The sequence below is a fragment of the Monodelphis domestica genome, chromosome 5 (genome assembly GCF_027887165.1).
Source record: "Monodelphis domestica isolate mMonDom1 chromosome 5, mMonDom1.pri, whole genome shotgun sequence".
NCBI lineage: Eukaryota > Metazoa > Chordata > Mammalia > Didelphimorphia > Didelphidae > Monodelphis > Monodelphis domestica.
This window is the reverse complement of record NC_077231.1, coordinates 156,218,268-156,240,783: the sequence shown is the minus strand read 5'-3', so window position 1 is coordinate 156,240,783 and position 22,516 is coordinate 156,218,268. Positions and strand designations below refer to the sequence as shown.

The 22,516-nt window shown below is 33.1% G+C and overlaps 1 protein-coding gene across 5 annotated transcripts in view; it reads right to left on the bottom strand.

The window, feature by feature from the left end:
- Positions 1-22,516, bottom strand: part of SEMA3A (semaphorin 3A) — a 657,947-nt gene that overhangs the window by 163,323 nt on the left and 472,108 nt on the right. For all 5 annotated transcript variants that reach the window (XM_007504009.3, XM_056799471.1, XM_056799472.1 and 2 more), the window contains one exon: positions 13,941-14,060. In XM_007504009.3, coding sequence (XP_007504071.1) covers positions 13,941-14,060 — 120 coding nt within the window. The remainder of the gene's footprint in view (positions 1-13,940; positions 14,061-22,516) is intronic.

The window sequence follows — 22,516 nt, the reverse complement described above, 5'->3', positions numbered from 1 at the left end:
GGTTTAATTGATTAAGAGAAATATTCAGGTAAGCAAACTCCTTAACCAAAGTATGCTGTCACATAGACATATAAACATATATACATATTACATATAAATACACACATATATAGAGGACACATACACATTTAAACACATAGACCTATATGTGTTTTTGTTGTTCATCCTTAGTTTTTGAAGCAAACCAATGACATGACAGTGTGCTGTCTTGACTTGTTCTCGAAATTGGATTTAAGCAAGGTAGAATTGCTCAAAGACATAAGCCTCACTCTCTCTTCCAGAGTGATCAAGTCCACTGACAAGACAAAATCAGGATGACTGCCAATAGCCTAAAATGCATTAGATGCCTTTGGCATCTTCTTTGACCTAGCTCTACTTGCTTCAGTGTCTGCTTCAGCTGCCTTCATTGCCATGGGAATAAACTGCTCTAATCTGTTCATCCCACTTGAGGAAGTCTTCATGCTTGAGGTAGCATTCACCTAACTCACTGACAGGTTTGAGATCTCAATCTCATTAAGCCCCTTAGATGAATGGTTTTACTGAATGTAGAATAGAGATATTACACGTGCTAGAGGTTCTTGGATCTACAGGTAAGAATTGGGTAATAGTTGTACACCAAAGGTGGGTAATTATCCCTGGAAAAGATCTGGCAAGCCCTCATACCAGAAGCACTAGCCTTCCCTCAACATTTCATACAAGTGTTTGTGTACACACACAAAGTTGTTTTCTTATTTTTCCAGTGTTGATGTTTGTCCCCTTCTTTCTATTTTAGATGCCGAATAGTGGGCCAAAGGGAGAATAAGGAAGGAAGAAAATTTGGGGGGACTCAGGGGAATTTGTTTAAAAATTGGGACAAAAGGTTTTGGGTTCAAACTAGAAATTTCTACTTTTCCTTTTTCATTCCACAAAATGGATACACTGGAAGAGAAATATACTCTGATTCAGACTGAGATCTCAATACGCTTCTGTGTACTTCTAAAGAATTCTACTCCTTTATACCATTTATCACTCCTCAAAAAGAAAAATGAGTAAAGGAAGGAGAGACAGAGATGAAAGGGAAAAGACAAAGGACAAGTGTGTAAATGGAAAAGGGGGAGTAAAATGACACCTATCATTTATATAGGTTTGTGCATTCCCATTCATTATCTGATTTATGCTTCAAAATAACTCTGTGAGTAGCAGTAGTTAGAGAATAATATCCATTCCTTAATAGATATTGTTTAATTCAATCCATGGAGCAAAGTCTCTGCCACTGTATGTGAACTCTGTGCTGTATGTGCATGACATATTTTGTTTGCTTGTTTCTGAAGTCAAGAAACTTATGTACCATAATGATATAGGCTAAGTAAAGATTAAGAAATTTAAAGAGGAGAAAGAACACTAACATTGAGAAATCAAGAAGTTTTCCTGAGGAGACAGTTTTTTGGCTGTATTTTTGGTTGTTTATTTGTTAAACCTTGAAGAAAGTTAAGGATGTATGTTTGGCTATAATGCTGTGCATGGGGGGAATTAAGAAATTAAGATGGGAAAAAGGTAGGACTTGCCCAAAGGGACTCTACTAGTGTCATTTGTCTCAATTTTTTAGGTGAAAAAAGCTTCATTCTTAAAAGATTTAGTTTTTTTAAATGTATTATTATTTTTTTTATTATTTACAAGGGACACTGAATATGGAATCATGAGAGACAATGCAGTAGAGTAGAAAGGGCATTGGATTGGAGACAAGAAGAGTTGGATTCAAATTCTTCAAAGGGAATGGGGCAACAAACTTTGATAACTTCATTATTTTGTATTAGTTTAGCACTAAAATTGATAGTTATTACTGTTAATGATTAGAATTTTCTCAGTATTTCCACTTAGTATCTGCTCATTTATAGGTTATTAGATGGGAATACTTAATTACTTCATATTGTACTTAACTCAATTCCAATATCTGTTAAAGTTTTTTTTTTGATTGCTTATGAGTGGAAATTAATTCAGTTGAAGGAAAAACATATGTAGGTAAAATATTCTTAAGCATGATGGAAAGCACTACTTCCTTAAGCAAATTGTTATGTCAAAAGAACATTCCTTGTCATGAGTAACTGACTATTTTGCCTGTGATAGAAATAGGTCAAGTAAAATCAGGGGACAAAAACATAAAAAAATTATTGAAAAAAAAATACACCAAAAGCCATTCTTACCATTTTTACCTCTTAAACTTATTATTGGTTCTAACAGGAACAAGGAGTTGCAAAACACCGTGAGAAAAAAACTTTTCACAGTAACCAAAGAGGGGGTGGAAGGGGAAGCATGCTAATCTGTTAATTATGGTGTTTGTATCCCAACTGCAAAGTACAAACAATTCAAAAAAAAATGCTGGACTGAAATATTTCTTCTTAGATGGGGGGGGAGGGGGGGATATTGTACTGCATCCTTGACCTTTCACAATTTTTTGGGCTCTCAAGTGATATATACCTATATCTACACATAGATATGTATCTATGTCTATAAATATATATAGATATAGATATAGTAAATGGACATTTATTTATTGATTTTGTGTATATTATTATATGTGTACACAAACTAAATATAAATTTACTTTGTATATATGCTATATTTACATATAGCATATACATAAAATAAATTTGTTAAATATATGTATTATATAAATATTATGTATTTTATACATAAATATACATACTAAGTATATTTACTTTGCATATACTCTGTATTTACATACACAAGTATTTTTGCTAAATATATTATATATTTGTATATATTATATATCTACATGCACACAAATAATTGTCATATATATTTACTTTGTAAATGATACATGTAATCATATATATATTTTGCATACATACACATATACCTACTAAATAAATAAAAACATAGTGATATATATATATATATATATACATAACAATGTAGATAACATAGTTATCCATACAAGTATTTGGGAAATTGTATTGATTAAGAACTTAGTAATTTTAATGTTTTAGAGAAATGAGTATGAAAAGTATCAAGGCATAGTTGATAGAGATCAGGCCTCAAGTTTGGGACCATTTAGATTCAAATCATCTCTCTGATACCTGGTAGCTCTCTGACCTTGAGCACTCACATGACTTCTCAATGCCTCTAAAGCCATACAATTGTACGAGTTACCCCTCTGTATTGGTAAAGAGATTTTCCTCACTGGGAGCTTTCTTAGTAATGAAATCAAACATAAGATCCAAAAAATAAAAATAGGCAATGCAGGGATAGGCCAGATAGCATTCGTTAAATATAGTGCATGGCTTGAACCAAACTGCATAATCCTCATTTCTATTTCTTGCCCAATAGCAGAAAAAATAAAAAGAGAAAGATGGGGATGATCCACTTTTTGGCTATTTGGCCATATTTATGTGGATGCTAGAAATTTACGGAATCCCAGAGTTGTAAGGGACCTTAGAATCTATCTAGTCCAATCCATAGCTAAACAAGACTCTTCCCATTTCATATCTTTAAGAATACGAGGAGAAAACAATTATTTCCCATTTCCACTTTTGGAAAGCTTGCATTACTAGGAAGTATCTCCTTATTTCAAACCTTAAAGTACCTCTCTCTGACCTCCACTAATCACCCTTATTTCTTCTCCCTGGGGAAAATAAGATCCCACTGGATAGTCCTTCAAACACTTGAAAGTAGCTGTCATCTATGTGTGGAAAAATCCTCATTCATATGCCCATAAACATATATGAAACATATACCATCAGACTTACCCCTTAAAGACCTATGGTAAATCATGCTTAAATAAGATTAATGCATTGCAGTATGTGGGAAAGATAATTCAATGACTGCCTAGTTCATTAGTATTTTTTATTATTAAATTATTTCTATTGGTAGAATGCAAGGTCCTAAGAGAATTAAAAATAGGACAAAAATATTTTATTAGAGGTGAACTAAGCTTTTACAGTATGGAGTATAGGTGAGGAAGAATGTGCCTAGAGAGGGTTCTGAGCAGCCAGGGAAATCATGAGGGATTTTTGTGCAATGGGAAAAAAGCACATTAATAGCAGAAGGGAAGAGGTCCACAAACTTTTTCTCTTTTATCATTTTTTTAGTTCTTTCCTTAGTACCCTTGCATATAGCTTTTAGGCAAAATAAATTACGTTGTGTGGAATAGTAATTGAATATAGAACTCAACAGACAAAGGAATAGCTGTTCCATAATTCTAGGCTTCAATTTCCTCATTTATCAACTGAGGAAGTAAAATGTATACACACACATCACACATAAACACATACACATATTCTAACACAAACAATAGAATTGCTTAATTAAAATATAGCATATATAATTATATATTCAGATGATATATAATTATAAATACATAGTTATGAGTAAAATATAAATATATATACTTATATATAATTATATAATATAATGATAATGTACATTTGTGTGACATATAGCAGGAATATGGATATACTTATATACAATTTCAATTAAATTGACAAAACAAACAATTGTAAATTTTTTTAAAGCTATCGGAAAGCTTCTGGCTTTAGAAAGTAATAGTGAGTTGAAATTTTAACTTTTATTTTTGGATATTGTCTAACTAATTGAACGAAAAAACTGCAATGAAATCAACAATAAGGGACCATATATGCAAAAATCTATGCAGAAGTAGGATTTCTAAAATGAAAACCAAGTCCTTGTACTCAGGAATCTTATAGTTTAGGAGAAAAGAGAAGGACGGATGATACATAAGTCTCTAATCAGGTGCAAGACTAAGAGGCTAAGGAGGACATTTCACAAACAAAAGGAACAAAGGAAAAGTCTTGAGTACATCCTTGGCTAAGTTGTCTGTGCAGAGTGTATGGAAAAACTTGGCTATGAATCCAAAAGCTAAGAGGGTAGAGAGAGGTTCTTACCTTCTTTGTGGGAAGTACCCATACTAAGGAAATCATAAAGCACTGGGAACATTTTAAAGTTATCACCACCTGAGGTAACTGGAGAAAGAATTCATAGAGTAATTCTTGAAAGATGAGGATTTCAGTAAAAGTAAAGAGAATGGAGAAATGGTTTGAAAGCAAAAATGCAAAGGAAGAATTAATTTTCATCTTTCATCTCAATTTGATTCACAAAAAAGTCAAAGTAAACAATTTTCTCCCTTCACTATCTATAGAGTGTATAAAATCCCATTCACACAGAGCGTAAAGTCTTAGCTAGAGCTTGAACACATTCAACAAATATGCTTTGGGGAATATTTGACTGGAGATGGTTGCTGTGCAAAGTTTGTTAAGGAGTTTGTATGTTGAATTGAGAAAAAGGAAGAATCAAAACAAATAACTATGTTGTTTTGTTGTTTTGCAGAAATGTGGTCACAGATATCCATTAAGCCTTTTTCATATATCCTAATATTTCACTAGTCTACTACCATGGCTTGAACATGACATTATGTTGGAATTTACAGTGCTAATGTTTTACAGCTTTCATCTGTGTCTGTCCTTGCATCAAATTCCCAATCCTCTCTACAGAAGAAGCCTATTTGGAATATGAGAAAACAGTGAGAGACTTCCTTCAAAAAACTCATGCTCCTACTAAAGACTTTTTAAAAAACAGATGTAAATTTGAGGGAGGATGTCTTATACCATAAGCCATTTGGGATTATTTAGCCTCTGAAGGATGAACATACTTGCCATGTCAATGGCAGAGAAGCTGAGAGCTTAAACTCAAAACTAACTTTTCTGTAATTTTAGTCCCAAATCATCTTTCCTGTAAATTATTTTCTTCTATTAAGTTTGCAAAAGTTTTATGATAAATATTCAGTCTCATAAAGCAAATGACCTCATTTCTAGCTATCTATAATATATATTCAAATCCTCTTGGCAGATACCCAAGAATTGATTGACACCCATCTTAACAGACCTGGATTTAATTAATATGTCTACCAATTCCCAAATGAATTTCAGGAAACCAAAAATTTATCTAATACAGAAAGCAATGACATACTGTGTGTGGTCAGGAGAGAATCTCTAATTGCCAGGAATAGATTTTGGAATAAAAAGAAATCATACTAAAATGTCTGTTTAAAAAAAGGGCAAAACAAAATAAAAGTGCCCATACCTTGCCCTAGATCATTAAGATGAGGTATGTTTTTAAAATTAAAAAGACACTTTTATAGGAGGAAATCATGTCCAGACTGTTAAGTCATTACTCAGAGAGTCTGTTAATTTCCCTTACAAGATGCAAAGCCTATTCTTAAATGATGAACAGTACCCTTTTTCACTTCAACAAAAATGTCTTTATTTTTGTGGCAACTTGCCATCCTGAAAGTCAAATCCACAAGGTGATTCTTTAATAATTGAGCTTTAGAGATCCTCGAAAGGCAATATGAAAAAACTATATATGATCATGAGAGATTACGTCTACAAGAACAAAGAAGGTTGAGGAAGATCAGAAACTTCTGTTTCATGCATTCAAAATAGTCACATAAAGCTCAACAATAATAAAAAGCAAAAAGGCTTCTGCTTTCTAATGGAATAATAAAAATAGCTATTACGCACTCTATGTACAATTTATTACATCTCATAATTAAAGAATCTCGAAGGTAATTTTTAACAGCAAAAGAAGGAAAGAAAAGAGAAAAATCCTTCTAGTATTTTAGCAAGAATAAAATAGCATAAAATACATGATAATATAAACTAGAAAGCTTACAAAGTTGATAAACATCCTGTAAAGCCAAGTTTATAAGTAGTATCATGGAAAAATGTATTACTTGAAGTCAAAGACCTTGAGTTTAAATCCTTAATTTACCATTATGACATTGGGTATAGTACTTTAATCATTTGGGCCTCAATCTAATCATGAAGGAATTGGAATTTTGCTTTATTATTATTCTTTCCAGATTTAAAACAATGATTCTGCTCCAAATTCATGAAAAATGTTATGCTCTGAAGTATGATAAAACATATAACCTTTGTCTTCTTGTTCATTTGCTCCTTCCCTTCCTTTTTTTGTTTTAACTTTAAATAGCATAAATCCACAGTTCCCAAATTGTTCATGATGGCAGCAGTGAACACCTAGTAGTGCCACACTATATTTGAAATTTTCAAGGGAAATACAACAATATTCAACAGATGAATTTGATGAACCAATAGTTTAAAGTAGTTCAAGTGTTTTAAACCTCCTTATTATCTCTGAGGAGTTAAAAAATTAGGTACTGGGCTTCCACTCTAGAATGTTGTCACAGAGAGGGTTTTTGAATCAAACTTCATCTCACTAAAGATTATTGCTCTCCTTTATAAAATATAAGGAAATCTTTGCGTAGAAACCCTCTCTGCTAATGTAGAACTTCAAAATATTCTGCAATTTCTATTCTTAGTGTTCTTCATTGCAACACAGAGGTTCAGTCATTAACCCAGGATAGAACAGTCTGGATGTTTTAAGAGGAGAACCTGAATCCATTTTGCTGACTAAGCTCAACCCTCTGTTAATTATGCCAGGCTTCTTCAGGGTTAGCTAAATTAGTTTTAGAATAAAGATCTAAAATGTATTTTTCCCTACCTTCTGATAATTTTTGATTTGATGTTTTTTTTTAATTTTTTACTTCATTTATTTCTGACTTAGTTACACTGTGAACTCTAGTATAACTTTGCCCAGCATCCACCATTATTTTCTAGGATCAACCAATCGGACCACACCCACTTTCTCTAGAAGGATTCTTTCCCTAAGGTCCAATTAATTGGTTTATAATCAAAAATTACTTTCAGGCCCCATCCTATTCTCTAGAGGCCAAGAATTTGACAATGGCTGACTTTGAGAGTAAACTAGAAGAGTTTGGTTTTGAAGCAGCTGCCAACAAAGGGAAATTGTTGTTCAATGGGGGAAGTGTTTATAACAGAAAAGCTTTAGGAAGATTACTCCAAAAGTGGTGGATGGTAGGGACAGTGGTAATCAATAAGGAAACCAGCAAAGACTATTACAGATGTGAGATGACAAGTATCAGTAATCAAGATGGTAGTTTATGTTCTGACAAGTAATGATTTTACACAAGATGTTTAAAAAATGAAGAGAAGGAACCCAATGAAGAAGTCTTTATATTACTTTTTATAAATCTACATGGTTTATGCCAGATAGATAATTACTTATGGTGCCTATATTTTAAAAAATAAAATCCTACATGTGATAGTAAAGGCTCATCAACAATAACATATAATGCCATAATTTTCATGTATTTTCTAGAACTTATAAATGATTTGTCCTAGCTCTTATAAGAACAGTCATTTATAGATTATTCAAAACCAAGCACTGACTATTGAATTGAATGCTGCATATGCAATCTATATATTTTAAAGAAATAGTTGGAATGACTTTGTAGACTTCTCAAAATTAATATGAATGCTTTTTTTTGCTTTTATTATTTCTTACATGATTTAGCAGTCAATTTTGTGTATCAAATTAAATTAGGGTCACAAAGGGCAGGAAAAGGATGCCAAGAATGTTCAAGAATATAGTTCTCTGTGTTCTAGAAAACTGGGCATGGGAGGGAGAGGAATAGTACAAGAGAAAGGGGGAAAGAAGGATGGAAGGAAGGAAAGAAGGGTGGAAGGAAGGGTGGAAGGAAGGAAGGAAGGATCTTCATATTATTTAAGTGAAGTAAAAAATAAATTCCCATGATAGTCATCCAGTGCTTCCAATATTTGCCTTTCTTTTTGGGGAAGGGGGTAGCTGTCATTTTGATGGGTATGAGGTAGAACCTCAGAGTCCCTTTTATTTGAATTCTCTTATTATTAGTTATTTAGGAATTTTTTTTTCTCATAAGGCTATAGAAACTTTGGGTTTCTTCCTTTGAGTATGATATGTTTATATTCTTATACTATTTATCAATTGGGGAATGTCACTTATTCTTATAAATATGAAACAGTTCCTTATATATCTTGAAAAAGATAACTTTATCAGAGAAACTAGCTAGAAAAAATTTTTCCCTTCAGTTATCTGTTTCTCTTCTAATCTTTGCTGTGTTGGATTTGTTTGTGCAAATCACTGTATTTTAAGCTCTGTAATCCTCTTAGTATTTACAGTGCAGACAGTGTGTGGGGGTGGAGGTAGAAGTAGAGTCACTTGAGACAGAAGAAGTCTCGATATATTTTTTTCTTTTTTAGTCTCCATTTTTCTTTAATCAGAAAAGAGCAGGGCTCAGAATCAAAGGACAAATGAGTATTCAATGACCGTTTTTTATTTCTGTTTCAGGTTCTTAGTGAAATGTACTACCAGGAAAAGATAGAGACATTCTGTCATTATAGGCTTTAATGAAATAAATGGTCATTAATTAGAGAACCAGGACTAAAAAACTATCAACAGGGGAATTAAAGATTCTAAAACATAAGAGTAGACTCATTCAGAGATCCCTGTAACTTTCAATCTATCAACTCAAATATTATCACTAGGGATTAACTAAAATATTTAGAATTTTTTTTTTTAGATGGAAGGAAAAGTAGAGAAAATATACTATATAATGCTTCTCAATTGGTCTCTGGACATTAAATTTTTATCAATCCACTATATATATGTATATGTATGTATATATATGTATATATATAATACATGCTTTCTGAAACTTATAAACTCGCCAGTGAAGTAAAGTACTTAGAATCAAGAAGATTTTAATTTGAAACCTGACTCAAATACTTAACTTATCATGTGATCCTGGGCAAGTCATTTAACCTATCTGCCTAAGTTTCCCAATATGCAAAATAGATGTAATAATAGGACCTAAGTCAGAGTGTTATGAGGAATACCTGAAAGAGCAATACAGTGTCCTAAAGGCTTCAGCACAATTTAAGTTTTAGTGGATTAAAACATAGTAAGATCCAAAAGGAGCACCCTATAGAAATGCAACTGCTATTATTATTAAAAAGGAAATAAAAATCTGACTCTTCCATCTTTTTCTAATCAAGAGAGTATCAGCCATGGAGTCAAATAAGGGCAAGGTAGGGGGCTTATTTGGTTAGTAATCTCTGTAACTTGATTTGGAAAGTATTTTTGTAGGTCCACTTTATAAATGAGAAAACTAAGGCAGAAAGGATTCAATTATAAATCAGGCAAAGTCATTACTCAGGAATTCAGAGTCCTGTGCCTTTTGCATTCTAACAGGTATAAGTGGTATAAGTGTCAAAATGGTTCCTGGGACTTCTAATTTATTCTAAGTCCTTGGGAAATTATGGCAACCACCCTTCTCTGGAATCAGATAATTAGACATTGCCTCAGAGAAGCCAACAATAGAGAGAAATAAAGTCTCTCTAAATTCAAAAACTGAAAAAAAGCTTTGCATCCCAAATACAAGACCACCATAACCAAGGTGAATCAGACAGGAAGAAAAAGCCCCCACCCTGTAAAAAATAAACCTCCTTTAGTACTCAAAATCACAAAGATACATTGTTATTTATGTTAAAATAACAATATATCCAGCTAGAGGTGTGGCTTCCCAAGAAGTCAGTGATATTTAAATTATGTTAGTGTTGTTTTAAATACACCTAGGATTTCATTCAGAGAGGGAATTCCAGTGAAGAAACTCCCTCTACTTGGCAACTCACTTGCTCTGCAACTGCATCTTCAAAAGTTGCCTTGAACATTCTCTTTTTCTTTTTGAAATTATTTTTTTTATTGTTACTTTAATCACCATGGACACTTTGATGCACAAAAAATGATTGAATATAGTTATTCCTTCCATATCACAACTTTCCCTTTCGAGGTTTTGCTATATTGCAAGTTGGCATAAGAAAATAAATGGGAATATTTTTGGAGTACTACATATGTAAGCCAGTCTATGATACAGAAAAAGGTTAGAAACTGAGAAATACAAACTTAACCCAAATTTACAATAAGGTACTATAAATACATAATAAAAGAAAAAAATTCAAACTTCTTATTTGGTACAAAGGGAGGACCAAAATATTTACCCAGATTTTCCAGATCACAATAGCACCATGCCTTTGTTCCTGGCAATATGGAGGGGATAACTGTACATAATTTACTATTCATGAACACATGTACATGAAAATGTAGAAGAAAAATAAATATGTGGCCACTTGTTTGGACACTTCAGTTATGTCTGATTCTTTGTGACCTCATTTAGGGATTTCTTGTCAGACAATGGAGTGGTTTGACATATCCTCCTTCAGTTCATTTTACAGATAAGGAAACTAAGACTAATAGGGATAAGTGACTTGCCCAGGATCATACAGCTAGTACACGCCTGAGAAAAAATTTGAACTCAAGAAAATGAGATTTCCTGACAACAGGCACAGCATCTTAGCTATTGTGTCATCTAGCTGACCACATATATGCACTATTTTTTTTAAACTCTTCCCTTCCCCCTTGGAGTCAATACTGTTTATTGTCTCCAAGGCAGAAGAGCGGTAAGGGCTAGGCAATGGGGGTCAAGTGACTTGCCCAGAGTCACATAGCAGGGAAGTGTCTGAGGCCAGATTTGAACCTAGGATCTCCCTTCCTTAGGCCTGGCTCTCAATCCACTGAGCTACCCAGCTGCCCCCTCATATATGCAATATTAAAGTTTAAAATGGCACTAAGATTTTTGGAACAATCACAGACACTACATATCCTCACATGATTTTGTTAACAAAGGAGTAACAAAACTCCCATTATGTATTTAATTCTATATTTTTAAAGTTTTATTTTCATTAAAATAAAACAAAAATCTTTAAAGATGCGGAAAGTGTTAGAAAGAGAATGAGAAAAAATTTAATTGACTTGTTCAGACTGGATCTCCAGACTAATGTGTCAAAGGAAGACTCAAAGTCATATATTTAGATCACTAAGACAAGTGCTACTGTGACTCACTACCTGAAAACTGTTTTTAAATTATACATTTGAATTATAAGAATTTTTCTGAAACATATAAGATCCTACTTCTAGTTTGGAAGGAAATTTTGTGATAAGATCTTTACCAAACACTGAGCTTCTTTCTATTTTTCTTCAAGAGCACAATTCATGGAGCACATTTTGAAAAAGGAAGTATATTGTTAAATGTAAATTATTTTCATCATCAACAATATTTCCTCCTATTCAGATAATACTTGCAGTGATGGTCAAATTGAATTTCACCTGGATTTCAAGCTAATTTTTCATTCAACTATCACTGAAAAATAACAAATAATTATTTAGAAAGCAGATCATAGGATTCTAGATTCATAGAAGAATGAAATATAGCATTTAAGAAAAGATAGAATTATTGAAAGATACTAGAAGTTAAGATAGGTAGCACAGTGGATAGAGCACCAAGATTGACCTGGGTTCAAGTCTAGCCTCAGACATTTTCCAGCTCTGTGATCCTGGGCAAATCATTTGACCTCAATTGCCTAGCCTTTGTTGCTCTTGTATCTTATAACTGATGCTAAAGTAGAAGGTAAGGGTAGAAGAGGCTAGCTCCTTGATTTCACAGATGAAGAAGGTGAGGCACAGAGAGTTAATTAATATAATAATAACAATGACAACAAAACCAATAACAATAATATTAGCAATAATGGCATTAGTGGACTTATTAATTTATTATTAATGTATTATTTAATATTATTAATAACATTACTAATTACCAGTAATTACTCTCATTTATATAGTGCTTTATGGTTTGCAAAGAGTTGTACAAATATATAATTTGATCATACAACAACACTAAGGGATAGAAGATATTATTATGCCAAATTTAAAGATGAGGAAACTAAGGCAGAGATTCATGACCTACCCAGGGTCTTTTCCCTTACTCTAATGCACATACAACTGCATCACCTGCCTTGTTCAGGAACACTCTTTCCTTCTGTGTTTGTGTTATTTTCTTTGTTTCATTGTTTCTTTGCTTTGTTTTTTCTTTTCCTTCTTCTTAAACCTTTAACTTCTAGTTGTAAAAAGGGTGGCAATGACTAGGCAATTGAGGTTAAATGATGTGCCCCAGATCACACAAGTAGGACTTTCCTGAGGCCATGTTTGAACCCAGGTCCTCTGGTGTCCAGCCTATCACTCAATCCACTGTGTTACCTGCCTAACCTACTTCTTTTAATATGAATGAAAGTTGTTTCTCTAATCTCTATCCTTTTTTCTTTGCCACTATATGCTCTCTTTGACTTTGTTCTTTGATTTCCACTCTCCCCACCTTGCATGTAATGAAAGTCAAATATTACATTTCATTCTTCTTTACAAAGTGTCTCATTGCAAAAAGGCTGTGAATTTGAGACAGAATTGTTTTTAAGGGGTCACTTTAAGATTCAAACCAAAACATTTTAGGAGACTAAAACTTAAGACTTTTAGTTCTAATATTCACCCTTAAAACTGATGTAAGGGGTTGAAGGGAGATTTGAATTCACATCTTTCTGCTTTTAAGCCCAATTTCCTATTCATTTTGCCATGTTTCTTTCCTTACAATTAGAACAACAAACAAATGTATAAAAATCAATACTTAGCTAAGCCAGAAAACAAAACAAACAGGACCATAAGCTATTTGGATAACATGGGATACCTGAGAAGCATGTATAATGTGTATGCATGGGTCACATCGAGTCTTAATCCCCAGGCAGAAGAAAACAGCTGGGGTGGTAGACACTAGTACTGTCTGAGGAAGGAACTGGAGGGGGAGGCTGACAGTATAAAAGACAAAGGAGACAATGGTACACACAGAGCCTGTTGGCATCTGCCACCAAAACAAAAGGAAACTGACTTAGTAATCTAGGCTAAAAACAAATGTTAGTTTCCTTTGTTCCCTTCTGTTCTTGAGCTATTGGTAGATGATGTCTTCATTTGATTAGCATTCACAAATCAGAAATAATATCAACATCTCAATTAGAAGCAGATCTCCCAGAGCAACAATTTGGAAACTAAATGAGCTGCAGCAATTAGCAAAAAGGCATTTAAATAGAAAAGGGTCATGGACAAGATTTGGTTTTTTTAAATAGCTTTACCTCAGGATGGCGTCCAATTTCAATGTAGGTGCAAATTGGATGAAAAGCCCCTGTTCCACAGGCATACAAGTGAGTTTGGTTATAAGCCTTAAGCACCTTGATGAAATTAGCACATTCTTTCTGTAAGAAAAAAAAATATAATAAAATAAAATAAAACAGTGAATTTAGTATGACTAAAGTATCCTCTAGTGTGCCGGTTATGCTAAGAGGAGGAACAGATTTGTTTTCTTATTTGAGACTTTTTCACAACAATTCTAAGGCTTGTTTATTATTCAGCAGTCCATGACTGTTTTAACCCAAGTTCTAATTGTTCTGCCCACAAGGGCACATAACTTCAAAATAGCACTACTTTCAACACAAAACAGTTACTCCACCAATTTCTAACCTTTTTCCTTTCTAATATGTGTCCTCCTTTGTCAAGGCTACTTGAATTTTCCCCTTTGAGTAGAAGGAAAGCAAAGTCCTGTACATTTCATGCTTCTTTTCAAGGTTGTTCATTGTAAATGGGTTGTGAATTTGAAAAGGGACTAGTTTTAAATACCTCACTCTGAGCAACTTGCCTAAACATCTTTAAAGACCAGTGATTATTTTTATCTTTTTAGTTGAAATGTTCATACTCTTAAAGCTGATGTTTTCAGTTATTTTAGTTTAAATTTTCTTCTAGTTTATTTGAAAAGAAATGAAAGAAAGTGATAACAGACAACTAAGAATCCCATTTGGTTTTCCCAGGAATTTTGGGGTGGATTAGGAGCAGGAAATTGATCAATGAGTCATTGTTAGTGAAAAATTAATTCCCTTTACTGGAAATAAGGTGAACATAAATAAAATGGGAAACTGTTGATGGTTATTCTAAAAATTAATACAAAATGTATATGAAAATGAGACTAGAAATATTTTAAGTGAAATTTGTGAATGTTAAAAAAAAACACAGGTTAGTGGTTATCTCTCCCACCCTCTGAATATTATTTCATTCTTAAAGAAGAGATTCTAATATAAATTTTAGTGTTAGGATCTTTCAAATTGTGAAGGTCTTTAATAAAGGTGGATGGGGTCAGGAGAGGGAAAGGGACAGGGGACCTATTCAATGAAAACTTTTTTTTTAATATACTCTGAAATAAATTCCAAGAATGAAAATGTTTTCCATCATGTAAATAAAAATGCTTTAATCCACAGCAGGAAAAAAGCAACTTCTTATATTTTAATAAGTAAATTTATATCAACATCTTAAAAATCATAATGACTTCAGTAAGTTGTTATACTCCATTGTCCAAATAACACAAATTTTAAAAAGTAGTTACATATAGAATACAATGTGTTATGAATTTTGTTATTGACCATATAACATCTATTTTAAATGTTTTCTAATTGGGTATTCATCTGTGAGACCATAAAAGTTTAGCTTAAGTTTGTTTTATATTTTTTCAGATTGTTTCCAATCAGACTCAGTTTCTTTCTATGAACAAATGGAAGTAGGAAAAACAAATAGGTAACTATACTGATGAAGGTAAAAGTTAGCATATGAGACAAATACAGTTAAGTTAGTCAGTACAGTGGAAGAAAAGTTTTACCCTAATGTTATACTCAAAATACTTAATGCAACACTCAAAATACATCCATCTTCATATTATATTTAACTTATTAAGTAAAATACCTAATGGTTTAGGTATTTTTTGGTAAAATTGTCCACCTGACCTTTAAAAATACAGAAGTATCTCATATTTGTCCCTGAAGTTTTTGGCTTTACGCCAATTGCCCCAATGAAAAGAGAACCAGGCAGTCAAAAACAAACAGAATAATTTAAAATTAATCACAACTCAACTGTTCTCTATTGCTGTCTGTGAAAATAAATTTTAGTTGTGCCCTTTGACAATCTGCTATCAAAAATAAGTTATATTTTTAAGTTCAAAGCTTCAGGACATCATTCCTCCTTATAAAAAATCCTTGTTGCTTTTGAGAGTAACCAGAAAGTTGTTGTAATTGGTGTAAGAAAGATCTTTAAGTTCATTTTTTTTTTCTAGCCAGACCTTACAAAATGTAAAATGGATCCCAAGGATTAATGTCTCAATTTTTTTAAGAAAACTTGAATTTGACAAAACGCCTTTGTTTCATTATAAGGTGACACATGCCCAAATAAAATTCTGAAAACATTTTTCTTAAGAGTCCTTAATTTCTTCCCTCTTCATTCAGTCCCCTTGGCTGTACTCATGATGCCCTGTGCTCAGAACTTAGGAAAATTTAGGATCTTGGGAAATTTAGAATCTCTTATTAAAGAAGGAAAACCAAATTTACTTATTCTACCAATGAGCATTTAGGGAGTTTTTATATTCCATTCCCAGTATAATTTGTATTTGATATGATGCAGATTAAATTATTAGATTAAAGATTCAGATATTTATCAGAAATAAATGAAAAATTCATAGGGAAATCAGAGGCATCAGCAAGAGATATCTATGGGAAACATTCATGGCACCTCTTAAATCACAAAGGTAGGTGATTACTCACCTTGTCAGTGCATAAAGGCAATCTAAAATGTTCATTTAATTATTACTAATACTAATAATTATAATAATGGCTAAGGTTTATGAAGTACTTATTATGCATCAGGCTCTGTGATAAGCACTTTCCCAGCACTTTCCATCTCATTTCATCCTCACAATCCCTGGAAGGTAGGTGCTATTATTATAATACCCATTTTGTGGCTGAGGAAACAGTCAGGATTTGGAGTGACTTGCCCAGGATTATACAGCTAGTAAATGCATGAGACCAAATTTGAATTCAGGTCTTTGTAACTGGAGGTCTGGCACTCGGGTCACTATAAGGTGGCCACCTAGTTACCCCATATTTACTAATGACTACAAATTGACTAATTCCATGTTTGCTGAGAACTTACTATGAGAGGAAATTTAAGGTAGTGAGTGGAGCGCCAACTTCATAGTCATAAAGTTCTTGATTCCAATTCTAATCCTAAAACACACTGGCTGTAGCATTCCAAATCATTTCATCTTCAGAGTTCTAGACAGCAGAAAACGTTGCAACCTATGGTAGTAGAGAGAGATTCCTAGCCCTCAAGTTCCTCATACCAATGAAATCATAGGATCAATCTGTATCTCTCTTCCGTACCTTGTTTAAACTACTTTGCTAGACACTGTGTGTGTGAATGTAGAATAAGGTAGAGACAAAGAATGGGAGTCTTGTGAGCCTCATGATCTAGTGCAATCAATATGACACCTGGTTTAGATGGCTTATGCTACTATGTATGTTGCCTATCTAATAAATGGGAACATATCTTAATCTTGGAATCAAATGTAACTTTTATCAATTTTTAAAAAGGGAATAGCTTCTGTTAACCTGATTTCATATTGATTTGGAATGTACCTAATTTGATGACAATTTGTTGTTATTTAGTTGTGTCCAACTCTTCACGGCCCCATTTGGAGTTTTCTTGTCAGAGATATTGGAGTAGTTTGCCATATCTTTCTCCAGCTCATGTTACAGATAAGGAAACTGAGGCAAACAGAGTTAAATGACTTGCCTACTAGTCTGAGTCTGAGGTCATATTTGAACTCAAGAAGATGTCTTGCTGACACCAGACTCAGCACTCTATCCACTATACCATCTAGCTGTCACTTCATAATATTATAGGAGTTCAAAATTAAATGAATTATACAAATCCATTTGACATACATTTAAATTCATTTTTGCATAATTAGACTTTACAATATATTAAATTAAACCCAAGAATTCGTGTCATAATATAAATTAACTCGCAACATTACAACAGTTCAAAATTATACGAACTATACCAAATCCACTTAAAGTTCCTAAGTTTCTACTCTACCTGTAATCCCCATGTAAAATTAAAAAAAAAATTGGAAAGTAGAGAGATTAAACTTTTCTATATTTTAAATAAAGGGCATATATTTCTCTCCATGCTTAAGAATCTGAAATAAGTATAAAACAAGGTTTTAGTACTATAATTTTAAATTGATCCACACCCCCACTTTTTTTTTTAAACCCTTACCTTCCCCCTTGGAGACAATACTGTGTATTGTCTCCAAGGCAGAAGAGTGGTAAGGGCTAGGCAATGGGGGTCAAGTGACTTGCCCAGGGTCATACAGCTGGGAAGTGTCTGAGGCCAGATTTGAGCCTAGGACCTCCCGTCTCTAGGCCTGACTCTTAATCCACTAACCCCCACTAATATAGATGAAACGATGCTTAGGGTTTGTGGATTATTTTACTTTCCTATTGTTTTAGCTCATATGCTTATAACTTTTCAGTGCCTCAGTTTACCCTTGCTACAATCACATTCTGAAAGGCTTTAAGGGACTTTTAATTATTGTTTGGAAAGCATTTAAATTTCCTACAAATTATGGGACCCAGACACAAAGATGGACCATTACAAAAAAAAGTCTAGCCACTCCCAAATCTTGTAGGAGAATAAAAAAAAAATAGTATCCATGCACACCTCTAGCTGTGAAACTTGGCAAACAACGTTAATGTGGATGCTGATGATTGAATGTATCAGTCCTACATAGCAGCAAAACCCACCCTATTGGCCCACAGCCTGGAATGAGTTTATCACTCAACTAGGTTCTACTAGTTGGCAGTAGGTTATGTTTCTGCTATGCCCTGAGGCGTCTGGATATTGCTTTGAATGTGAAGGACCATGCAAAGAGAACAGAGAGAAAGGAAAAAAATGAGCTTCAAAAGTAAAATACTTAAAGGGAAACAAAGAATTAAATGAAAATTTCTATCTGGGCTAAAAATAGCAGATAGGAGAATATATCAACATCCATTCTAGGAAGGGAAAGGAATTAAATTAATTTCTATGAAAGAGCCAGAATCTTCAAAGTGCTATTGTTGGTAATCATTTTTTTTAAAAGACAGATTTTGCATAAATGATTTTTACTCTTGTCATTCATTGGATTTAGAAAAAAATAGTCTCAATTTATTGCTGCCAAAGTTTTGTTGGTTCCTGAACAGGATATTCATTTTTGTTTGGAACCAGCTTGAGTATTTCTTTAGAAGGAGAGAGTGAGTATGGCAGAGGAAGGAAACATACTTCACACATTTCTGCTCCAAGGAGACAGAAGAAAAGACTTTGTGACCTTTGCTTGAACCATGGTAAATCTGAAAACTTTTAAACTGTAATACACTTTTTGGCACTACATTGCTTTTTGACTCACCACTAGAGGGTTTTAAAGGGTAATGGAAGAGAAAAATCAAATCGGAACAAATACATTTTTTAAGCCTTTATTCTCTCTGAGTTGTATGTGAACAAGTTTATCAAGAAGCTTTGGCTTGCTTGAAGCTGATCAAACATATCGACTCCTATGATGATGCTTGAACTCTCTTGTAGTTCAAACACATTATAAATTTTAATCAAGTTCAGAAAAACTGTCCTTGAAAAATTTAGCAGTAATAAATTAGTCTAAGTAAAGCCTATGCTTGACAATCAATGTATCATCCTTATTGACAAAATATTTGCATTTTATTTGTAAGAGTTTTCAGTGTGTGTAGATCAAATAGATGGAGGAAATATGGAGAAAAAGATTAGCTGAGCAAAAATGAATTGGGGGGAAAAACCCTACTAAAAATCCCTAAAAGTCAAATGCACAATGATTCAAAAACAAGTATTGCAGATATGTAATACTGATTAGACTGTGTTAGTCAGACTTTTCCTGGACAGTTCCTAAAATAAAGTCCCTCCATCTGTCAAAACAACTGCTCCATGTAGGAAAGTTAAAACAGTGGAGGTGTTTTTAATAAGCTTCTACTATCTCCATCCACAACAAACACTTATGATTTATAAACATACCCTCGTGATGCCTTAACTATTGACAAAATACCTTTACGTTTTAAGTTAGAAATCAGAGGACCCTGTTCATATGACTAGTTACGTCATTTCCCCTCTTCAAATAACTTACACTATATTAAAATATATTACAATATAAATCAGCTCAAAATAAATGGGCAGAATTCAACATTGCCTCAGGTCAGTGAGCATTCATCTAGGACAAAAAGAGATTTGTCTTCATTCCTTCAGTGAGCTAGACAGAACAATTTTAAGGTATCATCTAACAGCTGGGAAAGCAGAGGAAACATTTTCCTATCATGCTGGGTGGATGTATTTACGTATGGAATTCCATTAATAAACTTAATTTCTGAAGTTAATCTGTTGACGTTCTTTTCCCCTAGTCAATTTATTTGGCAAGCCAGAGGAATCTGAGGATCCTACAGCCAAGAGAGTAATCCTGGAGATTGTTGCTGTCACTCACTTTATCCCTTCCTCTATTTAATATTGTGCCATATTTATCTAATGATGTTGTTGTTTCCTTCTTTTTTAATTTTTTTAACTACTCTGCTATTACAGCTGTGATTATATCATCCACCAAAAGCTCAGCCTCTCTTTCAAGATGCTACAGGAGCCACCTAAAGGTCTGAGAGTTCTGCTCTTCAGAGGGATACATGTGGTAAAACTCACATGCAGAGTGTGCATTACTAATGTCAGTTTAGTTGGTTGATTTTAATGTATATTATTTGGATAATGTTGAATTTAACAATTCACATTTTCCCCTATGAGCCTTATAAAATATAAGTAGGCAATATCATCCATTATAATATAATTTTTCAGATTTTACAATCTATCTTAGTTGGTTTCATGACTGACCAGAATCATTCATCGTAACATAAAACCAGTGAAGTTTCCTACTTAAAGTTAGTGTCGTTCTTAGTTTTGTAGGAATATAAAACTATGCGACCAGCGTTAAAAGCTGTTTTCATATTTATTTCAAGTCACAAAATTAAAAAGCAGTCTGTTTTGCTACTTTTTAAACTATGTAGTATAAGTACCATGTCTACCTAACTGGGCCTTTAAAGTCAACTGCTCTAATTGATCATTCAATTAAATGACAGATCAGACTGAATGTTTTTCTCCCACTAAACTGCTTTGTTGTTTTACTGAGTTGGATAAGTGAACTAATTGTTTTGAAATCATGTTTTTCCAGTTAAAGATCCTATAAATATTTTTCTTTAGATTTACAACTTTTAATCTTCATCAAGTGAGAAAATGCACTTTGGCAACATGGGAATGACAGATGATGTTACAATGGTAGTGATAATCACCAAGTTAGATTTCCTTCTGGTGTTAAAAGGGTCCTGGGAAGTCTCAGGATGTAGTTACTGATGGAACAGAGAAGCTGATAAGGCCCACGGACAGCTTAACTTATCTCCTCTAAGTCTAACTATTTTTCAATTTCATTGTTCAATTCTTCTGAACCATTTACCTAGTGTGATCTATTCAATATTTATTTATGTACGTAATATATAATATTTTTTAAAAGTTGTTGCTTTGGAGAATTTGTTTTTGTGTCCACGAGGAACATTGAGAAGATCTTCTAGGGAAGCTCTATGAAAGAACGTGGACAGGGAATATATACAATGTAAAAATGTGGATGGTAGAAATCTGGGGAGGGAATATCAATGAAATAAGAGCTCTTAAAACATGTTTTTTTTACTTCCCTACTTCATAAAAAGCTAATTGGAAAAAATGGAGACTGATTTATGAAAGATGTAAGAAAATGTATATCACTTTCTCTCAACTGTAAAATTAATTGAACTTAGTTACTCAAGTCCTTTTGTTTTCAAATTGAATATGATATGCCTTCAAGTGTTATTAAAAGTTCTTGTGTTTTAAACGAAGTCTTATGTGACAATGTCATTAGCAACAGGATCTCAAACAAGCACTATGATGAAGGTCATTTTGATGCTCTTTACCATAGACACCATTATGAGAAAAAAATGCTTAGCCATAAAATGTATAATTTCCAATAAAATATTCACATATGTGAAAAAATGGAAAGACAATACATTGCAATGAAAATAGTATTTGATATAGATTCACAAGAGCAATGTCTAAAGGCTATACACTGACACATTGTAGCTACTTAATAAATGCTTTCTTTTTTTCATTGATTGATTATTCCTTGTGTAGGTGTGGGTAAAACATTTCTCTGGGACATAATTTCCACATCTGTGAATAGAGGGAGTTGACCTATAATATATGATCTCAAAGGTCCATTACAATCCCAAATTATATGCTTATAAGTGATCACGTGTCAACTTTAAGAGATGAGATACAGCTATGGGTAAATGAAAAATAAAATATCCAAATTTAAAGAGATGGTTTTATTCTTTTTTAAAAAAAACTTTCTTATTTCTATCTGATTCAGAGAAACAACCTGTATCCTTTGGACAAAGCACTGATAGATACAATGTTATTTTAAAAAGGCTTAAAAGATGTTTTGTATAGTCCAGAAACAAAGTTTTATGCAAATGTTTGAATCACCCTGATTCTAAGACATCCTTAGTAAGGTAACTTAGTAAGGTAATTTTAGGACAAAATAAGGATCCTAAAGATCCTCAACCACGATCCTTCTACTCCAAAAACCTCCAAGATCTCTGAAGCTCACTTTTTAAGTTGCTAGAAATCAAAGTATTTTAATGTGGCTTTTGGAACCAGAAAGATTCTTCAGATCTAATTTAAAATCCCTCCCCAACTACCATTAACTGATTGA